The sequence below is a fragment of the Corapipo altera genome, unplaced genomic scaffold (assembly GCF_003945725.1).
Source record: "Corapipo altera isolate COAL_440 unplaced genomic scaffold, ASM394572v1 22b, whole genome shotgun sequence".
NCBI lineage: Eukaryota > Metazoa > Chordata > Aves > Passeriformes > Pipridae > Corapipo > Corapipo altera.
The window spans coordinates 18,581,253-18,607,968 of NW_020884876.1; the positions used below are offsets into that span (position 1 = coordinate 18,581,253).

A 26,716-nucleotide genomic window follows, 5' to 3' on the forward strand; every position below is an offset into this window, starting at 1 on the left:
GTATTTCAGTTCTTACTGTTATCTTTGAAACAAAGAGAGCTTCAAATGTCATTAGAGTATATACAATCTGCCTGGGTTTCACACTGCTAATTCAGTTTGTAACTCTGTTTCTACTATGAGGCATTATGAACTACAGATAAACACAACACACAATCTTGTTACATCACAGGCACTGATGAAGGTGGGGGGGGAAATCAAATGAAGGAGAACCACTTATTCAAGCCTAAAACATGTTTACTTGGAATTAATGAACATACAACTCAAATGCCAAAAAGCAGATAATGTTTTTAAAGAGCATGTTTTTTTATCACTTGTGCCTGTCCAGTCTGACACTGCAATCTCTCAAACTCTTTTTATAAAACAGATATTCCCACTACAAAGCACATTGTGTTGAGTACCTAGTCTGTCCAATCACAATAAAGAGTATGAACATTACCTTTTTATACAGCACGAAAACAAACACTGCTTTAAGAGAGACAGGAATTAATACTGGGGTTTGACAAATACTAAATTTGAAATAAATAGACTGCTTGCAACAACTCAGAAAAAAAAGCCCAACTGTCAAGTACTAAAACCAAAAATGACTACAGTTTACAAAAAAAAAAAACACATATGAAGACCAAAAGAAAAAAAAACAAAACAAACCACAACACAAAAACCCCACAGTAAAAAAAGTTAGAAAAAAGTTTTGAAGCATCCAACTGTTAAAAATAGTCCAACTTGTTAACATGCTGCAGACTGGAAAAAATCAGTTAAATTCTGAAGACCCTAAACTGGTTTCCTAAGAATCTTAGTCTGGCACCCTTCTAGATGGAAAAAAGATTTTATCACTTGAAACACTGGAATTAATGAAAATTAATGAAAAAAATAGTTTGCATTGGTGAAACATTTCAAACACACTGCTAATATATCATTTTTGTCATAAATATTAGCATGGCACCTGAAAAAATGAAGCAATGTACAGGAGTTAAATACAAAACATAATTTTCTAATTGCTGTAAACAGATGAAGGTGGTTCATTGTACTATAAATGAGGCCACCTTTCATTTTGATGAGAAAAAAGGAAAAGAGACAGATAACTCATTTAAGGTAACTAATTTGCAAACTGTGCCTGTAGTAAGTTATTTTAAATTATTTATCTACAAACGTTACAGTCAGAGATATAACAGTTCAAAATACATTCTGTGGGTAATTTTTAGCTCTTTCATTTGAGTTGGTAACACAACAGACAATCATCAAAAATAAAAGGACACCAGAGACTACTCCAAAAAGACTTCTTCACACACGTATTGCCAAATCTCTCCTGCTTTCAATAATGAATAAATAAATAAAGGAGAAGCATGCAAAACAGAAATGAAAGAAGGTGTATTACAAGCTGCCAAAGCTGCTTAATGTCTTAGGCTGACAATTAATTTGACCTGTATAAATGAAGCACATTAAATTTGTGTGCATCTTCTGTACTTATTGCCATTAGACTACTGGGCAGAATTTAACCTAGAACAGACCGAAAGCTGACTAGAATATTCTCTTGAAACAGAGAGACATGGACAGACTATAAATGGGCTAAGGACAACTGCATGATGCCCATTCAGTGAAGTGCTGGGTCGTGCACTCGGGTTGCAGCAACCCCACGCAGTGCTACAGGCTGGGGGGAAAATGGTTTGAGAGCTGTTCAGTTGAAAGGGACTTGGGGGTGTTGGCTGACTACCAGCTGAACACGAGCCAGCATGTGCCCAGGTGGCCAAGAAGGCCAACGGCATCCTGGCTTGGATCTAGATGTGTAGGCAGCAGGAGTAGGGAAGTGATCATCCCCCTATACTTGGCATGGTGAGGCTGCACCTCAAGTACTGTGTTTAGTTCTGGGTCCCTCGCTTTTAAAAATGACGCTGAAGTGCTGGAGAGTGTCCAGAGAAGGGCAACAAGGTTCATAGTAGGTCTAGAAAATATGAGGAACAGCTGAGGGAGCTGAGTTTGTTTAGCCTGGAGAAGAGGAGGCTCAGGGGGGACCTCATCACCCTCTACAACTACCCAAAAGGACATAGTAGTGAGGTGTGGGTCAGTCACTTCTGCTGCGACTGCAGTGAAAGGACAAGAGGAAATGGCCTAAAGTTGAGACAGGGAGATTCAGATTAGATATTAGAAAAAATTTTTTACTGTTGGAGAGATCAGGCATTCAAATAGGTTGCCCAGGGAGGTGGTGGAGTCACCATCCCTCAAGGTGTTTAAGAGGTGTCTGGATCTGGCACTGAGCAATGTGGTTTACTGGTTTAGGGGTTACACCCATCATCCTGGGTTGATGGTTGGACTTGATGATCTTAAAGGTCTCTTCCAACCTTGATGATTCTATGAACAGGAATTGGTGAAACAACTGAAGTCAACATTTCCTAAAGAGATATCACTGCTGGTAGAGCATTCTTTCGAGAGGGATCCAAACAGCATAATTCTTATTCTCTGTCTGGGCTGACATACACAAATCTTTTGAACATGCCACATAATTCCACAAATCAAGCTGTTTAAGACTGCATTTGAGGTGGAGAATATATTTTTGTGTATTGTGATTTTTAACACACAGAACATGCCTACAGGCATGCCTCATGGGCTAGAGACTACTTATCAAATCAGTTAACCAGCCTTCAACTACCTCACATCAGCTTTCTTCTGAGGATTACTCAGGAGACCACAGTAAACAGGCTGAATTAATTTTCTAGAGGTCGGAGAGGCAGCAGCACCACAAGCTGTTTCGATCAGGCAAAAGATTCACGTAGTCCAGTCTGAAATAATGTGCAAGAGCAAATATGAAAGGGAAAATACACCAATCTATTTTTTTTTCTAAAATAATGACCTAGCTTCCAGAAAGGTTGCTTTTCAGAGGTTCTGGGTCCCTGAGTCTTTGTATCTAACACCTCCTGGAGGTTTTTTTCCATCATTTGATTTTCTCAGCAGCTCTTGGACACATACTCTTTTAGCATTTGCACAGTTTACACACCCCCTATCAGTCTGCTCTCAACTGTCATGTCTCTTGAGGGAAGTCAGTCGATGACTCCTTCACCATAATGCTGCACACAGGTACATGAGCAGTCACTATAAGTTCACAGTAAACCCTGTATTTCTGACTATTCTAGTGTAGTTGCTGCATGGGTCTATAACAGGACGGCAGGAAGTTTTATATAAAAGGAAATTTATCTCATAACTAGAAAGACTGGGGCTATTGGAATAAATGCTCAGATACTCTTGAGAGCATATGGAATTATATTTAAGAGGAATCCCTCCTTGCCCAAATATACTGACATGAGTGCAGTTATATGTTGAAAGCAGGTTTCCTGAACAGGCTACTTAAGTCTTGAAATGTCCTCCAAATAGGAAGATTATAATCTTCAAGGGTTCTTATAAGGTTAGAACTGTGACATATGATAGCAACATTATTTTTTTTCATTATCTCTGAAAAAAAAAACAACAAAACAACTAAAACCCAGATCCCTTTCCAAGACTCAAATACTAACCTTTGCAGAATACCTTCTGCAGTGCGTTTTCCTTTTTGTACTGCCTTTGGACCTCCCACTGGACAGACAGCAGTAGCTCTGAAGCCATCAAGATAAGTGGCATTTACCTAACAATAAAGGGATTATGAAATTACATGCCATTCAGTACTGATATGCTATAAATGCTCTCAAGCAATTATTATCTATACAAATACACACTTATTAACATTATACAAATTAACAAGTTTTTATATATCAAATAAGGTTTGTCTTTTTTAACTTTTCTCCTCTTTCTTTTACTCTTGGGGCAGAGAAGATGAGGATATTTCACACTCCACTGTATGAGGTAATACCTTATAAAATGTTGACGGAGGTGATCCTTTTGCTCCACAAACTTTCACTGCTCCACCATCAAAACCTATAGCGGGTAAAAATCAGTATTTAAGCTTCTTCAATATAACTTCAAAGACATTCTTTTGTGATACATATTAATCAAGTGCTCTTAATTAAAAAGTAAATCGTTGATAGCTGTACTGCCACAGATGAGAGAACCTCTCACAAAACAGTCCTTCCTGCCTTAGAAAGAACAGTGAACTGGTGACTAAATTTATGACTTCCGTGAGCCTTTTAAAAGGGTGACTGAAATGTTTATTCACACACTTAAAAATACTTAACACAGAAAGCAGCCTTAGGACTTCAGACTCAATAGTTATTTCCTAATAGCCAGTTATTACACACACACACAGAGAACATACAATTTACTGTAGCTGGCTGGAGTGGACTGCAGTCCCTCACTTGTTAAAGAAACAAAACAAGGTGAGAAACCATGAGAGTTTATTTGCTCATAGCTTAGTAATGAAGGGATAACTTAACTTTAGCTTTCTTGTCAATAACAGAAACTGAACAGTCTGAATATATGTTCCAGGGAAACTATCATGTTCAGTATTAGGAGTATTAGTGCAAGAAAAAAAAAACAAAAGAAGAAAATTGCTGCTTTGGCATCAGGTCAAGTTTGAACTAGAGAAAATCAATAGGTGCACTCCTTTAAAATCAGCGGTGCAGGATCAGCACCTCATACCAGAGAATTATACTACAGTTCATCTGTACCTAACCTGTGCTAGCAAACATTTAAGAAGCAGTTCAAAGCTTTATACAAATACTCTGAAAAGACTAGATCAAAATATACTCAAAATGTGACGAGTACAAATTTTACACATCACTCAAATAAAATCATCACTCTGCAAGACTGACATGAGGTTAATTTAACTGTCTGAATACAGTCAGGGTGAAGATCTGGAAGAGTTTCATGTTTCAGGTAAAGGAGTAATACAAAGAAAAAAAATCCCACAAAACAAATGCATAGCGTCCATTGACAAAAAAACCACAAAGGCACCTCTCAGTTCAAACACTGCAAGTAATGCAGCAGCATAATAAAACTGGCAACGTAAACAGCAAAAGTAGATAGCTTGCCTGTTTTTACTGGTGTACGTGTCAAAGCACTTCAAACTGAAATATTTAAGAAATCTGCCCATTTTCCATCTGTTATATTTCTAAGAGGGCTAACTGAAAGTTCATGTGAAAGTTCATTTTAAGTTCAAACATGTCATATCAGGTCATTTGCAAGCTAAAAGTTCATACGAAGGTTAGAGTTTCTTTTAAAAAAAAAAAAAAGACTGGGGGCTTAGAGTAGCAAGCTGGCCTTATCAGACTGCCATTTGGTTATGTTGCATGAGCAGAAGGTTCAGTGTATTGTTTTACGGAATTTTTATTATTAAAATATTTTTTATGTTACAGCATTTTCAGTTTTATCACAGTAAGTTTTTAATTTGAGATTTCAATTTTTCTAAGCTTTATAAAGACACTCGGCATACTGTCACAGATAGGTTCCATTGGAATGAAAAAGGATATAACATAGATGCAGTAAAAAACAAACTTTAAATGACAGTCTTGCTCAAAACTACAGATCTTCAAATCTCTTAAGCCTGGGGGTTTTTTGTTTGTTTTGCTTTTGAAGCTAAATCCTGAACATATATTATATCCACCTTTAGTCTACTGCTGTTAAGTGTTTCCAGAATAGCAAATGGACTTTTTCAAACACTGATTTTTCTGGTGGCAATCCTGTGCCTAAGCATGCTTCTACCACTTAAGATGATCCACCTAAATGTCTAAGAAAAACACCATTACAAAGTAGTGCTTTGAAAGACTTTCCATTGTTACTAACACTTAAAATGTCCTAAGTTAAAACATGTACACGACCTTCTTTTTTTTTTTTCTTTGAGAAAAGAAATTGAGCTGCAGTTTAAAAAATACTGAAATCATAGTGGAGCTGTGTCAGTGCTGTTCATGTTGAATACACAGTTTAAGGACTTGGCAGGTGCAGGGCATGCATTAAAAAGTAAAACAAAAGGAGCAGCGATCAAAGATATAAATTAGTCAGTCGGCAAGATAAAAAAGAGTATGCTTAAAATTTCTAAAGGAATTTCTAGAAGAAGTCCTTGAAAAAAATCAGTTTAATACAGTATCACACTCTAAGGAACTGATTTAACAAAAAATATGCTGAGACAACATGGAAATTAAAGTAGCTGCTTTAGTTCGATAACACAATTCATGGACAGATCTCTTTACATGTAAGAGGACTAACCTGGAATTTCAGTGATCGAAACTTGGGAAAAGTCACATGTAACATCTGGTAAAAGATAGCGCTGAGGATTTCCCAATTCATACACCAACTGTTCAGCTACAGTGCCAAAAGAGATCAGTCCCCCTGTGTCGGGTGGTTTGGAAAGAATAAAGTCTCCTTCAGAGGAACATTCTACAACGGGAAAGCCTATGTTGTGCCTAGAACATGAAAAACATTAAGAAAATAATCCTATAAATACAAAGGAAAAGTGGAAAGAAAAATTATTAACACCACACCAGAATTTTATAGTAATGACCAATTAAAGAAAACGTATCAAGAATTAACAGATCTGGTTGTTTCTACAGAAACATACCTAAGAAAAAGCACTGGACAAACTGCTCGACTAAAGTATTAAGAAGATGCAGTTTATTGTCTGGCAAAGAAATGCAGACATAAAAGCAGATACCAAAAGCAAACATGGAAGTGAGGAGGGAAATGGAGAAGGACACTAACAGAAATGGTTTGAGTAAAAAGAAGTTGAAAGAATTAGAGGACTATAATTAAAGACGTAAATTCAGAAGAAAAACAATGATAGCTAATTGTAGCCCTGTTTGGTTACTGCAGCACACATAGCATGAAAGTGAAGACATGTAAATACATCCTGCACTCTGGATTTGTAAAAAGGTGGTAAAAGCAGGAAGAACAAACTGTACTGGAAGCCTCAGAGATGAAGGGAAGTAGAAAACAGGAATAATCACACATATTAAGGACAATTTCACATCAACGATACACAGAAAAGTTTTAATCACAGGTATGGTAAAAACAAAAGCAGTAAAGTTATAGACATGTTCATAAATTACAATATTCTTCCCCGTCACATTCTCACAAGCGTTAATATACAAAAAGTAATTGAGTAACTCATAATAAAAGGCACATGCTGGTCATTACAGTAGCAGGGCAGAATTTTCGGGATTATATGGATGAGATGCAGACATCTGCTTTTCTAGGTAAAAGGTTTTTATTTTATTTACAGAGAATTTGAGCAAAATTAAGGACTTAAAACTTTTCAGAAGTACCTGAGAATTAAAATAAGTGCTAATATTCTTCTAAAAAGGTTACCTGGCTAACCCTCTCACAGGAAGTCTGAAATTTGTACATGTGTCCCAGAAACACAAAATGAACACTAGAAGAGAAGGAGATATAGACCCTTGCCAAAGTTAAACTGTTCTAAAAAGGTCCTAATAATGAAAGGTGGTGAAGTTCACCACACTCATTGAAGTCAGTGACCTTCAGGTCTCTCACACAAACTTAAAATCAGTCTATCCCTGAATTTAATTATTTGCCGGTGGTAACAATGTGCTGAACATACAACCAAATTCGTTATCAGCAAACGTTACATGAACATAGTTTGTTTAACATAAATCCACAAAGTTTGGAAGAAAGTAAGCAAAGAAACCAGTGAACTCTTAAAGGACATTTGTAAAAGTTCATGGGAGTTTGAGCAGATTCCTTATCATTGGGAATATTCAAACACAACCCCATTATTTAAAAAAAGGATTAAGATACAAGATCTGTTACCAGAGATCTGCAACTTTAACGCTTATAGCGTACAAAACTTTAAAAGTATGGTAGCTGGTAAACACCTAGTAAAGCCCACATCAAATCAGTAAAGATTATACTTCAATTGACTGGTCTTTGAAACTAGTTAAACCACCAAAGAGATGTAGGGAAACTAAAAAAAAAAAGCCCACCCTGGTGAATGCAAAGAATTGAAAGGAATCAACAATTTTTTATACAAGTTATTCTAGTGGGGTTTTTCTAGGAGAAGAGGAGGGAGAAAAGATGATGGCAACAAGTATAACATACCACATTTTCAAGTGTAACAGAAAAAATCAACACCCAAAAAATCTCTCAATTCTTGATCTTGAACATTAATGTAGGGTAACAGACTAACGTATGTAATTATCCCAATTTTGTAAGTAAGGAGACACATACAGGAAACATCGTGATTTGTCCAGGGTAACAAAGCAGGATCAGTGACTGAACAAGGCAAGAATTAAGATGCTTTTACCCTCTTGGTGCCATTCTTGTGTGTTTTGACCCTACCATCTATCTGTCCCGTCTTAAGTTAACAGCACCAGGTGTCTTGTGAGTAGGCTCCAAGCAGCTTATTCGAATCACCTATCCAAAGATATCCCTTCCCTCAAGACGGATCACCCAGTGCAGTCTCACTGCACTGACAACCAGCATCCTTGTTGCAGCCCACTTTGATCTCAGTCATCAGCACATGAAGTCTTATGACACATTCCTGCACTTATTCCTGAGTGATCTTTGTTTGGAAGGAAGAACTAGACTGTAGACACTCAACTTCCTACTCTGACCACGGACTCTACTGACACTGATTGAACTTCATTCTGCCCAAGATACACTCTCAAAAGATCCAAGCCATTAAAAAACAAAACCCAAATACACTGTAGTGAGGTAAAGGGAGAAATTTCACCCCCTGAAACGGTTAAAATCTGGTAAATACTTTAGCCATTAAAAGCAGACCAAACATGGATGACAGCAGATAAACAGTATCAGTATAAACAACACTATTATTCAAGTCTCTCAGTATGCAAAAGGACAGACTCAGATTTTCTTGTTATCTTAGGACCACAAAAGACAGGATCTTTATGTGGAGTTTTTTATACTGCCACAGTAGCTGGAAGGAGGTCATATAGGTACTTTCCCAAACAGCTTCTAAATAGCCTCTGACATTGAGATTTATTTGCTATATGAAAACAGACACTCAATTCTTAGGACTTGCAGCAAAGTGTTGATACAAAGCTTGTAAGAAAATTGTCTGGAGAAGACATTTTTTGTGTGTTAAAAGCCCCCAGACAAAAAACAAATACCACCCTGAAAAAATCCAAACCAAAACAAAAAAACCCTACAAACAAACAAAAAAAAACAAACACCAAACCCAAACCAAAGGGAAAAAATAAAAGTCTTAAAGTCTTCCTAGGAGAGGCATGATGACACAGGATACTAGCATGTCCTAGCATGATTAGAACTTTTAGCTATATTTAAACCATTCTGAAATTTATGACCCAGAAAGGTCAGTGAAAAAAACACTACAATCAGTGACTTATTTGGTCATCTCTTTCATTGTTACTCTATTTCACAATGAAAGTATCAGGGAAGACTTTCTGCCTTTGTCAAAGATAAACATGAGGGATGTTTCCTCCTTGGGGTACAACACTACCCAGTGAACTTTCCTGAATGCTGTTAGTTGCAGAAGATGTGTGTTCTCCCAGGTCATGTCAGGTCTGAAATTTTTAAGAATTCACAACACAGAGATGCAATGACTTGAGCAAGAAGCCCCTGGATTCTATCTGTATTTTAACTGGATGACTGGAAAAATACATATATCCAGTACTATCTCGTAGCAGATGACAGTAATAATCCACATTAACATATGTATGCTTAAGAGAAAAGCATATTTTGTGAATTGCTAAAAGACATTACTTAAAATTAATTTTCAGCATGGAAACAAACTGGTCTGTCACTCCTATGCCATGGTTTGGTCAAGTGACATCTATTTAAACCTGGCATTAAGAGCTCTCTAGCAGCAGTAGCTGCCTGAACCAGGTATTCTAGCACATACCACACCATCACATGATCACACCATCACCCTGACCAGCAGTTCCAGTGAAAGCAGTAACTCTTTGCCTGTTTGACTAGTAGGTTTTGCTGAATGGCTACACACCATATAACATCTGCCAACTTCAGGCTGCCCATAACCCACAGTCAAGCTTTAATTTTGTAGTGTAGCAGGGGAGTTAAATCACAGAACTATGAACTTCAGCAGCAACTACAGTCATGGCATCCAAAGCAGTACAGTGTCTAAGTGGCACCTTTCAATAACAAAAGAATTGTATCAGTTTAGTGACAAAATTCCTATGCAGGACGAGGCAAGATCAAGCAGTGTTAACAATTCTGAAAGGGAACTACTAAAATGAATTCTAATTAAATTATGTGATTGTGTAATTAATAAAATGTAATACTAGAGATAAATATCAAGTAGTACTTTTAGAATATTTTGAGCAGTTCTTTCAACACAGAGTTAAAATACAGAAGTACTATACATCAGTTTGTGAAAACTATCATTCTTTAATCCAAAAGGTCCACTTCAGGTTGCATGTTTGATATTTATAAATTAAATTACACACATTAGTCAACTACAGCACTGAATGAAACTAAGCTAAGCTTAAGCCTCAGAAAACCCCTTCAAACTGGGGCTAGATGGGTATTAAAGGAGGTTCTCACTGGGGTACCTAAGTCACAAAACCGGTTTTACTACTGCAGAAACCTCATCAACCACCTACAGCTGCTGTCCTATTCTTACAGCAATCAAGACTCTGAAATTGAGTCTCCTGTCAGTTCTCTGCCTGCCAATGACTTTGATTTTTTTCCATGTAAAATGCTATGGTTTTTTTCAGTTTTGTCTCTCAGAAATGTTACAGTGTATGGGCATGTATGACGTGATAACTTGAATTGCCTAAGCAGAGATCCTCCCTCTCTCTACTCTGGGACAATTCACTATTCAACTCCGTGGAGCCATGAAGACAGCCTTCCTTCTTATTTTGCCGTGCATCTTACACCATTTGCATTACAACAAAAGGAAAATCCACGATCAGTACTTTGGGGAAAGACCTTGTTTGAGACAGGTCATAAAGTGTCAAATCCCTCAAGTATCTCATTCTAGCCACTACTGCTAGACTGAGGAGATTAATGGCAACAGAAGATGGGACTGTTGGTATAATGCATTTACTTGCATGGGAAGTTACTGCAAGAAAACAAAAAAGCCACAGCAATGTATGTGACATGGGAGCGAACCAGAATCCATGTAAGCTGTGGTATGAACTTCTAGCTTTACAACTGATGCAGTTTCCTGGGACGTGACTCAATGAATGTCATGCTGAAGAGAGCTCTAAGCCAAGCTTCTCAACTGCCTGGGTATGCATTTTAACCACAATGTTATTAGGCAAAAAGGAGAAGCTCCTACCACTTCCAGCAGTGTTTTGACAAGAAGTTCAAAACTGGTAAAGCGTCAGGCAAGATCAGCACAAGCTTATGGGTAAAGGTATAAGCATCTCTTTACACGTAGGTACCAAAACGTTTCCTAGCATGCAATTCTGCTTTAGGCAAAACTTACTGATTGCATCACTTATCTATGATGACTAGGGCATTTCAGACTATGTATTGTATTTAAATACTTAATGGCCAGACAATTTCAGCCTAATCAGACCGGCTGCCTGTGTTTTCAGCTCTCTGGAATACGTGGTGGTACAGAGAAAAAAAGCATTCCACATTGCTGATTGGGACTCACATGCTGGATTTTGTTCTAGTCCCAAATTAAAAAATCTGGATCCAGCCCTTAAGAGACTACAGCTATTGACTTACCCTTTTGGTCATTCCAGGCCAGAAGATTATGCAGTCTCAATCATTGTACACTCTTGGCTTAGGACAAAATGTCAGTGTTTATCATCTCCTCAAAATGATTACTCTACTGATCAGCATTAGTTTATTCTCTCCTGCATTTCAAAACAAAACAAAACAATGTACTAATCACCCATTGGCACTAAATAATAGTGAGAGGCATCAATGTCTGGGGATAAATGAAACTAAACAGAGCTGTGCATTATCAATATCATTTTGGCAATACAGTTCATTTTGACACATTGCATTAATTCCCCATTGGGATCACAGAATCACAGAATATGCTGAGTTGGAAGGGACCCACAAGCATCTTCATTACTCTCCTCTGGATGCTCTCTAATAGCTTAATATCCTTCTTATATTGCAGTGACCAACACTGCACACAGAACTCAAGGTGAGGCTGCACTAGCGCAGGACAATCCCCTCCCTCAACTGGCTGGTGATGCTTTGTCTGATGGCCCCCAGGACATGGTTGGCCCTCCTGGCTGCCAGGGCACTGCTGACTCATGTTGAACTTGTCATCAACCAGGATCCCCAAGTCCCTTTCCATGGCACTGCTTTCCAGCATCTCATTTCCCCAGTCTGTCCATACAATCAGAGTTGCCCTGTCCCAGGTGTAGAATCCGATACTTTCCCTTGCTGAACTTCATATGGTTGGTGACTGCCCAGTCCTCTCATTTGTCAAGGTCTCTCTGCAGGGCCTCCCTGCCTTCCAGGGGGTCAACAGCTCCTCCCAGTTTTGTCCTGCATCCACATCATTTATGAAGATGTTGAAGAGCACAGGGCCTGAGATGGAGCCCTGTGGAATCCCACTAGTGACAGGTCACCAGTCTGATGTTCCCCCATTCACTATTACCCTCTGTGCTTGACCTGTGAGCCAACTGCTCACCCACGACATGATGGTGGTTTATCCAGCTGTGCTGGACATTTTATCCAGAAGGATGCAGTGAGAGACAGTATTGAAAGCTTTACTGAAATTCAAAAAGATTACATCAGCTGGTTTCCCTTGATCAGCTAGGTGAGTTATCTTGTCATAAAAGGAAATCAGGTTTGATAAGTGGGACTTTTCTCTTATGAAACCATGCTGGCTGTGACTGATGACAGCGCTGTCTTTCAGGTATTTTTCAACACCTCTCAGGATAATCTTCTCCATAACTTTACCAGGCACTGAAGTGAGACTGACAGGCCTGCAGTTACGCGTTAGACATTAAACAGGGAGCAGTGACGCATTTTCACTTCTGCTGACCATCTGCTGACATAAATTACCATACAAATAACAAGAAAGGAATAAGTGTCTTTTTTGATAACACTTAAAGTCAGCATTTAAGAATGCACATTAGACTTCTATAGACTGTAAACTAATGGTTTCTTGCACTGTCTCTGCTCATCGTTCTCTGTCATCAGAGAATGCACACAACAGGCAAGTCAAGCAGCCACCTTCTCACTGGGAAAGTAATCATCACCTATCCCCTCTACCTGTCTGCCTGTTTTCATGAAAACTGGATAAAACCTTACAGCTTCAAGATTCCTGCCTTTAAGTCAAATGCATCAAGGAGAAACGCACAGCAAAATTAAAGAAAGTGCCTTAGGTCAATAGACAGAAATCAAAGAAATTTGGCTTCTATCAACTAAAGTAACTTGGAGAGTCATGAGTTGGAACATGCACTTCACTTGTTTTACATTAAAAACTTTACTGACACAACAAAGAAAATGAAATAGCAGCTTAGGTTTTAATAACTAACCATTAAATAGCCACAATATACACACATGAATATTCCTTAAGGCACCCTTTTGCAGTGGAATTGAGTTCCCAGAAGTATCTGCATCAAACATTTCAAGAAAATTCAAAATAAACAAACAAAACACCCACAGAAAACACTAAAAACCCCACCAACTAAAAAACTATGTTGTATGAATGAAGTGGGTCCAATCCAGTACCTCAATACACATCAAGACATGATAGCATACACACAGAATATAAGCTCTAACTTGCTTGCCTTTATTAAGATTAAAGTGCTCTTGTTTATTTGTTAATTATTTTGCATATGCATAAACAACACACAGATAAGGTTTTTAAGACTGAAACATGATAAATTCTTTGATTTTACGTTTACAAGTTAGGAAAAAATCATGCCCATCAGTCCTTCTTAGCAGTACACTTAAGCCCCCTTCAGCAGTTAAAGACAGAAGAGCCACATGGATTACTATTCTTGGGGAGGAAAAAAAAAAAACAAACAAGGACAGTCAAAGAAATGACCCAAACCCACCCTCTGCAGTAGGGTTGAGGAGGAGAGAGGCTGCCCTCCAGTGTTCAGTCACCAGAGAACAGTATGTGCATGGGACAGGTTTTCTGAAGCTCCAGTAAAGGTCCGGGACACGCTTGCAAGACCTGAATGGTGAATGGTCTTGGCTGCAGGAACATGTTTATGGCAGTGAGAAATCTGTATGTGAAAGGTACATTAACGACAAACACACAGATTTAATTTGGCTTCTTCCCCCTCCCACTTGCTAACTTTGTTGGGCTGGTTTGTATTTAACATTATGTATCAAAGACACTATAATTTATTGAGATCTATATTACGCACATTGACTTTCAGGAGACTGCTAAAAATGTCGTTTTTCATGAATGAGGAAGAAATCATTAACAGACATAGTCAAGTAATTTCTGTAAACGGTCAGAGCTCTGCTGACTTACTGGCAAAATAATTAGTGTTGGTGGCAGCAGGTATGACATGTTTTAGTCATTACTGAGACTACGAGTTACCATATTATTGTATATTATTATGAATGAATTATGTGCATACATTGAAAACAGATTCAGATTGCTTAAATAACAAAAATCCCAAGTCACCAAGTTTCTTTACCTTAAGGGGTCAACAGGTTACTACTAAACTAGCAAATGGAAACTCCATTTTTCTGCAGCCCAAAAGCTTTCATAATATCTCCCCTTCACACATTTGGGCCTAAATACAGTAAGCACTTATTTATTAGGAAACAAATTATTCAAACAACTGATTTCCTCCCCTCCTTCCTTCCTCCCATATCCTAAATGGAAGTGCTGGATCACAAGTCCACTTCAGTCAGTGAAGTGGATCTCCACTCTGCATCTCCAAATGTAAAAACAAAGCTCGCATGTTATTTTGGTTTTGCCAAGTTTTAGGAGTTTATCATATAGACTGATGTGTCACATGGTTTTAGTTCAAGAATTTCATCAATTAAATGTCTATGACTTTGAACTTGCAAACAAAACCATTAGTTTTAAGGTACCATGATTAAATTTTTGCCAGATTTAAACTGAAGGTAAATAACTAACTGTTATATTAGCACAAATAAAATCAGGTACAGTTCCAAAGTATTCACGCAGCTTGATGGGGACAAGGTAACAGAGCGGTATCAGGTGCTAAACTTCTATATTAATAGAGCACTAGTCAGCTCTAAGTCACAAGTCTACTATGGTTTTAGACACAGTTCTATGATTCTTACAGACAAAAAAGTATTAGCTATGCATATCCATGTATTATACTCATCTGTAAAATTAACTACTCACACTCCAGTAGCTCACAGTTTAATATACTCAAACTTCCTTTTTTTTTAAACCAGACTGATATTCCTCACAGAAAAATCCTTAACGACCTACCAAACATTTTAATAAGAAAATTAGTATTCTGGGTTTTTTACTTTCATTCTTTATAAAGTAAGGTCTTCTGGAGTCACAGGAGATTTTAAAAATTTTCATGAGACATCACCATAAAATCATTGGGAGATACATCAGGAGTAAGATTAGCAGTTACAAATTTCCAAATCAAATAGAGCATCTTGTTACTATAAACTGTCTCATTTGACTTCCCGTAAAACACAACAGTGAAAAGCGAGTGCAGTTTGTTCAGGGTTAGTATACTTCTAACAGGTGAGAAGAAATGTCTGACTCCACTTCTTTCAGTGCCATACATGCCTTTACCTTTAAATCAGCAGTGTTCAGGAACTCAGAAAAGCAGAACACATCTTTCAGGATCACACTCTGTATCAGAAGCAGTCACTACAAGAAGAAGAAAAAAGCCTGGCAACCCTAGGGCTCCTCAGATCACAGGGCACTGCTACTTCACCCACCGGGACCACAGTCAACTGGGGAACAGGAACACGCTGTATTAAAGCCACCCTTCTCTCCTGCATCTCCCCACTGCTCTTCAGCCCTGTCCTCCATCACGTAAAGAAGCACTGCCTCTCTCATGATACAGCACAGGACAAGATTCCTCCCTCTCATCCCAACAAATACAGGAGTAAACTGGAACCAGAACCACTTGTCCTATGCAAAAATGTATTTCCCAACTACTTTTAAACACAGGCTGGTCAAAAGCAGGTTCCATCAGCAGGCAGAAGGACACACCTACATGAAAGTCTAATTCAATAAGTCTGAAGACAAGATACACATAAGTTTTTGAAAGAACTGATCATTCAACACATTTGAATGGTGGTGATCAGGTTATACAGCAGGACAGGACTATGGCATATATTCATCCCTACCATAGCAAATTATATAAAACTTGTCACTGATCAGTAGGCAACTCTGACCTAACTAAAGACTAATATAACAGCATCCAAAATATCAATATTGTCTTTTTCATTACAATCACACCTGACAGTCAACAATATATCTTTTCAGAAAGCAGATGACAACAAAGGAAATAGTCTGAAATAGGAAAAAAATAATCAAAGGGCTAATTTTTTTTTCAAAATTTGCTGAAGTTAACAAAAGAAAGACCCCTGTTGACCGAAAAGGAAAACTGCACTAGGAAGAACAGACCTTGTAGAAAAGTTGAGGGAGCAAAATATCAAGAGGCCCATATTGCCTCCCCCAAAAGAGTAAGGTAGAAACAGTTCTCACAGCACAGATATAAGTAGGAAACCTCGTCTTTGGTCCACTACAAACATGGATACTGATGTCAAGATTACCTACCAGTCAGGTACTGTGTGCCAATCAGTGAATATTCCACCTGTACACTGAGCACCACATTCAATGAGATGACCTGCAAGACTGGGATAATGGCATTCAAATAACTAAATGTTCTGTAAAATCAAGTTTTACAAATCCAGCTTTAAAATACAATGGCACAAAGGAAATAAAGCTAAATAACAGAACATGCTACTTTTCCCTCCATAAGTATCTAATGCAATCATAAATTACACATTAAACATAATAATGGATTTTGAAAGATGAATATAAGTAGTTGAAAGGACTAACCTTTACATGAAGAATTTTCCTGCAAAAAATAACCTAAAAGATTATCTAACACCTAAAACCAAGTTTCCCTGGTCATTTCAAGAAGTCTTGATCTATATTCAGTATCTTAAGTAGTATGTGTGTACCTAAATATGCAAAGCTCATTTTTAAATCAAGAAATAAAAGATATCACTTCTAATGTGAAGCACAGAATGTATTATGATTATGTTATTACTATTTTCAAATTTTGATTGTGACATAAATACTCAACAGCACTATGGGGAAAAGTTTCATCTCTCTGTGGAGCCAGAGTTTCTCTCCACATTTATTATTCTCAAGGAGGTTCTAGCACACTGGTATTCTCAGGCTATCTAGGTAGTTATTTTTTTACGGACTTCAACTCAGATAGATGATGAAGAATGTTAAATTAGATGACAGAATTTTATCCTGTGCTTTCTGCATCAGATTCCTTACCCTAGGATTACAACTAGGGTTTGTAAATAGGAGTATACTGACATTGAGCTTCTGCAAAACCATACAGGGACCTGCCACCATCCCAATTATCAGCAGTGATTGCCCACCAGAAAAAGCTGGGAATCACTGGTCTGTACTATAAGGTTTCATCTCTTGACACCAAATGAACAGGAAGTTAAGCTGTTAAATAAAATCATTCAACCCTTTCCTCCTTTTGTTATTTTAGGCTGGTTCCAGAATGACGCTTCTATAATTTCAATTCCAAGCAAGAATACTTAAAAAAGAACCCAAAACCTAACAAAAACATTAAATTAATTCAATGATAATACAAAACATCACTAAGTGCTGAAAAAGTTCGTATCTTGACATTGTGATATGAAATACAAATTTACCCAATTTCTTTTTATATCATTTACCTTCCTGCAGCTAGCAAGTCGTATTCATCCCTATTCCAGCCAAACTAGAAGAAAAATACAAGTATTTTAAATATATGAAAGTTTCATAGAGTACAGAAAACTGCACATAGCCCATTCGCTGCTTTCAGTAACAATGTACTGGATATATTTTTACTTAACTGTAGAAATCTAAATAATAATTGGCAGGTGTTGTACATGGATTTGAGTTTCTATACAGCATATTATCAAAAACGTCTGTTTTATTTCCTCTTACTGATACACATAAGAAAATAAAAACTCTTAAAAGTCATACCCTCTTAAAAAAATGGAAGTGCAACATCCATATTATTCAAAACCTGCACAACTCAGAGGTTTAAAGATCTAGTACTTATCTTGTGTCACAGAAACAAATCCCTATGTTCTTTTCAATTTTTGAAAATTGTCAGTTCCTGGAGTACTACTAGTCATCCTTAAAAACTAGAAGTATGCTTTCTGTTTAACTAGAAATTTTAACTAGAATGTTTTCCCGAACTTCAACCCAGTGCAAGCAATAGAGTAAGTTTCTTATTTAGCCCTTTGTAGAAATCTCCCTAAAATCTTTCAGTAAATTAGATGAGGTCTCTCTGGAGTAGATAATACACACTGACAATTGTTATTTTCAGAATGTAAACAGCTAGGAATAAAATAACAAGTCATAATGGCAATAATAAATAGGAGAATTTAACTCTACATTAGGCAAGGTCTGACATGCATGAAGAGTATGATGTTTTAGAAAGCATATTTGTAACTAGACACTAACACATAGCCTCATAATTTTTTTTAAATATGCACCAAAAGAAAGTTTCCATATTTCAATGTGTGATCATTTACAAAAATTCATGAAAATCTATTCAAAATACTTCAAAAAACCACACATCTTGCTGGTATAATTTGTTGAATTTCGAGGAGTTCGAGAAATGCTGCATTGAACTTACTACTTAAAACAAACCCAGTGTTTTAGAACTCTCATGTGCTCCCCCCTCCAACCCAAAATGAACTCTACTATCGACACCTTGTGGTAAAGAAAAATATACTTGTTTCTTAATCTTGAACACCAAATGTTAAAGAAGCAGGAGGGGGAAAGAGTGAAATACTGTTGAAACAGAGTAAGACTTCCTTAACTGAAATGTTTTCCAGCCTTACGGTATACAAGTTAAAAATATCCCTGCTATATTTTTAGGAGAAGTGAAAGCTAGCATCTTTTCATGCACCTAAGAAAAAAATACAGACACTCATTACTTTTAATTTAGTATCTGCATTTTCATAAGGAACAAAAATTGCCTAACAATGACTGCTGAATATTGATTCACCTATATTAATTATCATATGGGAATTAACTTGTACTTACAGAATGAATGAGTGGTCCTAATACAATCCCACTGTCAACACATCTACCCGTCACAACAATATCAGCTCCAAGGTCTAGAGCCCTGCTGATTGGTCTTGCACTAAAGATGATAAAACACAACAGTAAGCACTTTGACATTTTAAAGCATTTCCTGCCACACGCAGGTTAAAAATCACTTAAAAATCCCCTAGGAAGTCAATAAAATCAACTTTAACAACTAATTTGTCACTGTGTATATACAACAAGACTATTTTAAAGAGCAGTCATGAGAACACTATCAAATTCAGGTACCCAAATAACATAACTGAAACACTTGTCTTGATGCTTATAAAAAATGTCTTAAAGAAAGTGCATAGAGGGACACTTCTATTATCAATTACAGAAAATAGTGGTTTTTAGAGATTCATTACTCATTTCATTTGTAGATGAGCGTAAAAAGATGAATATTCTTTACAGAGAAAGCTTGGTAACTGTGCCCTCCAATTTTAAACCTTTCAGATCAATTTAGCTAAGTGCTTCTAGAACTTGCAATATCGATCGACTTCAAGAGCACTGAGCCGTCATTATTTTTGAAAAAATTCTGGCAACAGATTTTCCAGACTGATCAGGTAAGAGTCGTCCCACTCAAAATTAGTCAGGCTTAAAAATATTCACCCAGGTGAACCACTCAAGTTTATACACCTCAGTGAGCAAGCCTTGACCAGACTGCACAGGTCCTGCTTCTGAACCCATGCTATCTGCTGGATCCTTCTCTTCTATTTTTCATGAAATAGGCAGCTTAAAAAAATAAAACAATCCACGTGTGCCTTGAAGAACAAAGCCAAGGGATTTTTTTTTCCTACAGTTTCTATAGATTTAGCCCTGATTTTGTCAAGGGATAGAGATAAGTTAGAAGACACCAAAGTTCTCTAAGTGATGTAAACATAAAATGTACTAAGTATGTACTTCCCCCCCCCCCCAATGCTACATAAACCAAAGGATACTAGCTAGAACAACAAGTAAATATAAAGCATACAGAAACAATTCACATCTTTGGGCACAGTGTTAACTAACAGGTAAAACGGAAAAATGGGGTTTCTGTATACATACAGGACAATGATAGACAAACTGCATGACTGCGTTTAAAAAGCAGTAAAAGCCATTTGGCTTATAGTGTCAAAAATATAACTCAGTTCACAGAATTCCTAATAGCTCAAATGAAAAGGGACAGAAGAAACACTTCAGAACCAATAAGCAAATGAAAATTTTTCTGATGGAGTTTACACACTTGCATCAAGAATCAAAGTGTAAACATCATCAAATTTAGAGAATTAACAGTGCACCATCTACAGAAATTACAGATTTCACCCAATGCACTCTCATGTTGACTTGTTTTAAAGGCATATATAAACTTATTATTTGCTTTATGAATAAACATCCACTGCTGATGGTGTTAAAGAAAAATGTAATTTAGGAAACCACTAATTTAGGAGGCTGGTAATTGCTTTACATTGCAACGCAACTGAGATTAAGTCCTCCGTAAAGAAACATCACTTTTACTAGAAAACCAAAGCGAGAGTTTGCTGTTCTGTTAAGGAAGCAGAGACAGAGGCAACAGCTTTTTTAAATCCAGCAACAACAGAAAACATAAAAGGTTAATTTAAAAAGACTAATTGTTAAAAGGCTTTTATTTTACAGAGGAAAAACACGTTAGGCACAGCCATACACTGCTATCTGTCAATGATGCATTCTAGAAAGTGCAATGATAACGACAAAACAGACAGCACACCAGTTTTTACATAAAGATTAATACCAAAGAGGGGGGACTGCGCACAGTTTAGAAAAACACCAAGCATAAATACAGAAGGGATGATATTTATGACTAACGTGAAGGACAGAAAAGTAAAAACAGGACCACAGGGTTCATCGCCTGTAAGAGATGCACTTGACCATTGTCCCACTTCTCAGTCTTTTCCCTTTGATAGATCTCATTGATTCATCTGAGGTTGATGGCGACAATAAAAGTGCAACTGTTCACAAACAGGTAGCCAGAACACTTGCTCTTAGAGATATACGGAAAGCCTTTAATATCATGAAGGAGGCAAAGGAGATCTTTCAAAACAGTGATCATCCTGAAAAGCCAGTTTCCAAAACTTCAACAGTGCAAAGCCTGACACACGCTAATGGAACCTCCTACAGCACTCCCAGTATGTCCCAGTACTTGAAACCCTCAGTTGCACTTCTCTAGTGATAACATCGTAAAATACTCCATGCCGCAACAGAATACACAGCACATGAAAAAGCATTTTTGTGATTGTTGTAATTCAACTAAAACTGTTTGGGCTTGAACTAAAACCTGAGCATTCACAGATGATGTAGTGCTAAAGAGTGCTAAAGAGTTGTAACTTACAAGGTTGTAAATTAAAATTTATTTACAAGTTACAATTTTTTTTTCTGGTTGCTTGAATAATTCAAAGGTGAACCTCATGCAGTAGTTAGTCCTAATTGCAAAGTAAAACAAATTCATGTACTCAATTAGTTAAAATTGTTTGTCCATAATAAATAAAACCTGCTAAAATAACTCACCCAAGATATACATTCATGCTGTGAATATCCTCTGGAAACGGTTTGCCACTCTCTAAATCAGTGATACCAGCTCCTTTTAAGTTCTCTTTCTGTTAGAAAAAAAACCAGAACACCAAATCTATGAGAATTTTGAAGTTTCTACTGTAAGCCTTTTATTAGTATCAAACAACAGATCCACTCCACAGTAACTCCAAGCAAAGTATAATTATTCAAATTACCAACAATACAAACCAGTTGAATGGTTAAAAGCCTTAGACACACTTTTAACCATAACTTTTCCAGCATGCAGAAAACTAAGTCAGTCTTCGAAGTATGCTAGTTGTTCATTCAGAGATGATTAACTACAATGAACTGGCATGTTCTCTAGTCTTTTAAACTGTCTTTAATTGCTGTAGGATTTAAAAAATCAACTCCTGCAAGCAGAAATGTGTCTGCCGCACCTGGAATATGTCATGGCCAGAGAACAAGGCTGATCCTGCAGCTTCTTGTGATTCTTCGAATAGGTTGTGTTTTCAGAAAGGTAGGTAGAGGGTGGGGTGTTTTTGACCATGCATTATTAGGCAGTTTGGCAGTCCAGTGGATGGAGGGAACAATGACTGCATAGACACAATGTCTAATACTGGTTTACAGGTAGGATCTGCAATGTCAAAAAAAAGACCCCTTCCACTCTGAATTAATTTGGTGTTCTGTGTTAATGACTTAAACCCTCCAAACCACAAATAATATATCCTAGTATAGTTTAGCATATTTGGTATCAACAGTAAGAGTCGCCTGCAGTCAGTAAAAGCTGTCTCTTTTTTGTTCCTGTAAGCTATGTGCTGACAACAGTATAGAAAATAATGCATTTCAGATCAGACATGTTCATAACAAGCTCAAATAATGACCACTTCACTGCTGTACCAGTAATGAAATTCTGGAGAGCAGACAGTAATTTTAGTAGGGCAGAAGTTCCTTAAAAGAAAGTCCAAGCACCACACGTAAGTCGCAAATAAGGAATCTTACTTGACCATCTTCCACATTCAATAGCATGCAAGGAGTAACAGATCCTAAGCAGATAAATAATTTTCCAAGTTACAGGCAGAGATTTAACCATAGTGCAAACTCTTAACCACTATCAAGGTATAAACCGTTTTCCCAGTACCTTTTCGGGTAAGACCAACATTTTTTTGGAGACTTCATAAATAAAGTGTAACTCTTTAAGTCAAAAAATCCCATATGTTTCATCTTTCAATTTTATTTTTTTAAAAATATTTACACTTCAATCTTCCCACTTAATATTACCCTAATGGCTGTAAACTAATTACTTAAAAACAGAAATCCAGCTACCTGTAAACAAAGGAACACCAGGAAATTCATGTAAATTACTAAAAAGAAGCTAGGAGGGATATATTTGAATGCATGGTAACACCACCATATTTAGAAGATTTAACATGCAGGATTAGTTAGTTTAGATAGAAGCAATATGTAACAGCACATACTAGCTTCTCTTGAAGATCAGGAAGACCTTATATCATATTCACAGTTTGCTTCAAAAATCTAAATAGCAGATCCACAAGCTGACCCACCCCCATCCCATACCAAACATAAGATGCACCAAGAATTGTTTTCACGCATTAAGAAAATTAAGGAACAACTTCCAGATACTTTTAATAGTAGACTACTGCAATAAAGATATACAAAATAAGTTCCCATGCTATACAGACTAATGCTACTAAGGCTTAAGACAAAGCAGAATACCTCACTCATTAGATCATCTCCAGCAACAACAGCTATTTTCAAATCAACATCTGCTTTCTTCGCCACATCCTGAAGGGCAGCTGCACAAGCAAGTGGATTAATTCCACCAGCATTACTGATGACACGAACACCTTATATTAAAAAAAAAAAGAAGGTAAATTCCAAAGGCAACACCAACAATCACCTATATTTTAAAAACCTTAAGTGTGCTGAAACATAAGCAAGGTATCATCTTGTAAGGTGGTAGATATTTAATCAAGCAAAATACTAAAATCATATTAAAATATGAACCCCATTTAACCTGTCAAAGGATCACTAAAAGCCAGTACAAAATTGTTTACAGAAAAATAATTATTATAGATATTTCTCATCTTTCCTTTATGCATGGAAGGAGAAAAATGACCAAAAAGACACATACTGAAGCAGACAGACAGTGTAAAAAAATCTCCTATAGGAACAGTATTGGACACCAGTCATTCAAACATCCATGCTCTGCAAACAACTGCATTTTTGTAGAAATGTGTATCTGACTAAAAATTCTGTACTGTTTGCAAGGTATTAGGTTCTAAGAAGTAATTCCCTTTCTCCCCTCAAACTCAGAAAGCTGTGAAGCTGTACTAACGTAAACAAGCAAAAAAGTGATCAGAAAGTGGTACTGTAAAATTACACTGAAAACGTCTAGATCTCATGCTTTAACAAAGATCTGTAAAGCAATCTTCAATTTATAAACTAAAGCCAGAGTAAAAAATTCATGGAAATATATGTATATATCTATAATGATAGCAAACATTTTAAATTAGCCCCATTTAAACCTCACCATCAGACCTGTAACTCAAATCTATTACCATGATTTTTCATAGTTATCTTAGAATGGTCTGGGTTGGAAGGGACCTTAAAGATCATCTAGTTTAAGCTCCCCTGCCATAGGCAGGGACACCTTCCACTAGACCAGGTTGCTCAGAGCCCCATCCAACACTTCCAGGGACAGGGCATCCACAACTTCTCTGGGCAACCTGTTCCAGTGCCTCTCCACACAGTAAAGAATTTCTTCTTAATACAGAATCTAAATCTACCCTTCCTTCAGCTTAAGGACATCCCTCCTTGTTCTATCACTACATGGCCTTGTAAAAACTCCCTCTGCAACTCTCCTGTGGTACCCTTTAGGCACTGGAAGGATGCTGTAATGTATTCCCAGAGCCTTCTCTTCTCCAGGCTGAACAGCCCCAACTGTCTCAGCCTGTCTTCATAAGCAGGTGAAGTTAATTAACATACAAACTCATACAAACAATAGCATACCTTTCCTGTGAATATCTTTTATATACGGAGCCATGGCAGTGGTGACAAAATCCGGAGTGTAACCTAAAACCTGAAATAATTAAGAGCTATAACTATCTCTTAGGGGTAGGTCAACCCAATCCCTTCCCTTGCTTAACAGGGAAAACAGGGAAGAACAACCACCACTCGAAATGCTCGGACAATACGAGCATTAAGCTATGTCATACAATGCCATAAAATGACATGACTTTTACTGTATGAAACCGAGTAGGTGAAAATAAATACATACACACAAGTAAGAAGCACATGAAAGGAATCGTATCACTGTAACCAGATATGTCTTAAACAGACTCCGGGCGCGAGTTGGGCTGAAGGGAGAGGTCGGGAAATACCGGAGCGCCCGCCCCAGCCAAGCCTGGCACGCTGCAGCTGGGCACCGACTCTACTTACGGGAGACCGGGCCCTGGCGGCCGTCAGCAGCGACATGGTGATCTCGGACAGGTAATCGAAAACGAGGAAATCCAGCTTCCCTCCGTACAGCAGCTGCGGCACTGTCGGGCAAGGCAGAGCGGGCCGTCGGCACCGCGGCACCCCCGGCGCGCCCCGCCCGCCCCGGCCCGGCGCTTACGCAACGGGGCTGTTTGTGCCGCCCGCAGCCAGCGCCGCCCGCCCGCCCCGCGGCCCCGCCAGCCCCCGACCCCGGCCACAGCCCCCGCCGGCTCTTCCCGCAGCCCCCCGGGTACTCGCTGCCGCCACACCTGCGGCCGCCGTGTCGCCCCAGAAGCCCGAGGCGCAGCCGATGCGAACGGCGGCGCCCGCCGGGGGCTCGCAGCCCGCGCTGCGCCGGCGGCTCCAGCGGGGCGGGCGGGCGGCGGCCCCCAGGAGCCGCGGCCCCCGCAGCCCCAGCAGCGCGGCACAGCTCATCGTGGCGGCGGGCAACAGCGCGGGCACCGCCCCGGCCGCGGCCGACCAACAGAGCGCCGGGGAGGGGCCGGGGCGGGGGCCGGGGACCTGCGCAAGCGGCTGGGGAAAGGGGCGGGAGAAAGTCTATAAATCCTGGGCGTGCCGGGCAAAGTGATTGGAGCTGTGGGAGTGCAGCTGGGCTTGGGTAGCCTGGGTGAAAGCTGGCCGGCGGTGGCGGGGCGAGCCTACGGCGTGCACAGTCGGGCCTTCGGCTTTGGTTTGGGTTGTATCCTGGCCTAGGCCAGACATGGATCGATGGCGGGAGGGTGCCGGGCTGTCGCATCGCCGAGGTGCTGCCCCGAGGGCATCCGTGTCGCTACCGAAGCAACAGGCGGTGTGTAGGGGGATAACCTTAAAAGCGGAAACGCCTTTCAGGTTGTGATAACTTCCAGAGCATGTCAGTCTGATTATGAAATTTTTATGTAACCCTCTCCTAAATACGAAATGTGTTTATTAAAAAGTGAGGCTTTCTGTGGGAGTGCATGTCTCAGTTCTGACAGGAAAGGTTTCTCACGTTCTGGATTGAGTTTCTAGTCTGTGGGCATGAGATAAGTGTCACCAACCTAGGAACTTGTGCCGTATATGAGGAGGAACGGTTTCGTGATCAGTAGTCAGAACTGGAGGGCTGTGTCCGAACGTCTCCTCGGGGGGCTAATCACGTATAGGTACTTCAGAGCTGCTCCCTGTCTGACATGAAGTCACATGAAGGACTATGACTGAATCAGTCTTACATACTAATTCACTGCAATAATAGCCAGGCCTCCCTTAACACATACACTTATATTTCATGAATTATCTCTTGCAAATGATACAATAATAAAATCTGATGTCTTTGCAGGAGTGCTGAAAAATACAACGTTTGGTGCAACATTGACAATACTATGTATGTGATGACGAGAGGGGGTTTAGTGATGTAAGAAGTAACCATGTTGAAAACAAATAAATAAGTACTTTTGAAAATTGTTGATAAAACTTCGGTTAGGCTAAATTCAAATTGCGATTATAAATAATGCAGTTGAGAGAAGACAGAAAATAGTCATGCGGGGATCTTAAATTCTCTATTTAGTGAGGTACAATGTTTTCCTATTGCAAAAAAAGGCTGTAAAGGACTGTCTTCTA

At 38.5% G+C, this 26,716-nt stretch overlaps 1 protein-coding gene across 1 annotated transcript in view; it reads right to left on the reverse strand.

Moving 5' to 3' along the window:
• Positions 1-25,558, reverse strand: part of LOC113943659 — a 62,396-nt gene extending 36,838 nt beyond the window's left edge. The window contains exons 1-11 of the mRNA XM_027635766.1: positions 25,393-25,558; positions 25,085-25,185; positions 24,656-24,725; positions 23,360-23,490; positions 21,623-21,711; positions 19,058-19,157; positions 17,692-17,735; positions 16,538-16,615; positions 6,121-6,317; positions 3,833-3,897; positions 3,501-3,607 (exon numbers count right to left, since the gene is read on the reverse strand). Of these exons, the coding sequence (XP_027491567.1) occupies positions 3,501-3,607; positions 3,833-3,897; positions 6,121-6,317; positions 16,538-16,615; positions 17,692-17,735; positions 19,058-19,157; positions 21,623-21,711; positions 23,360-23,490; positions 24,656-24,725; positions 25,085-25,185; positions 25,393-25,558 (1,148 nt within the window). The remainder of the gene's footprint in view (positions 1-3,500; positions 3,608-3,832; positions 3,898-6,120; positions 6,318-16,537; positions 16,616-17,691; positions 17,736-19,057; positions 19,158-21,622; positions 21,712-23,359; positions 23,491-24,655; positions 24,726-25,084; positions 25,186-25,392) is intronic.
• Between the last annotated feature and the right edge of the window lie 1,158 nt (positions 25,559-26,716).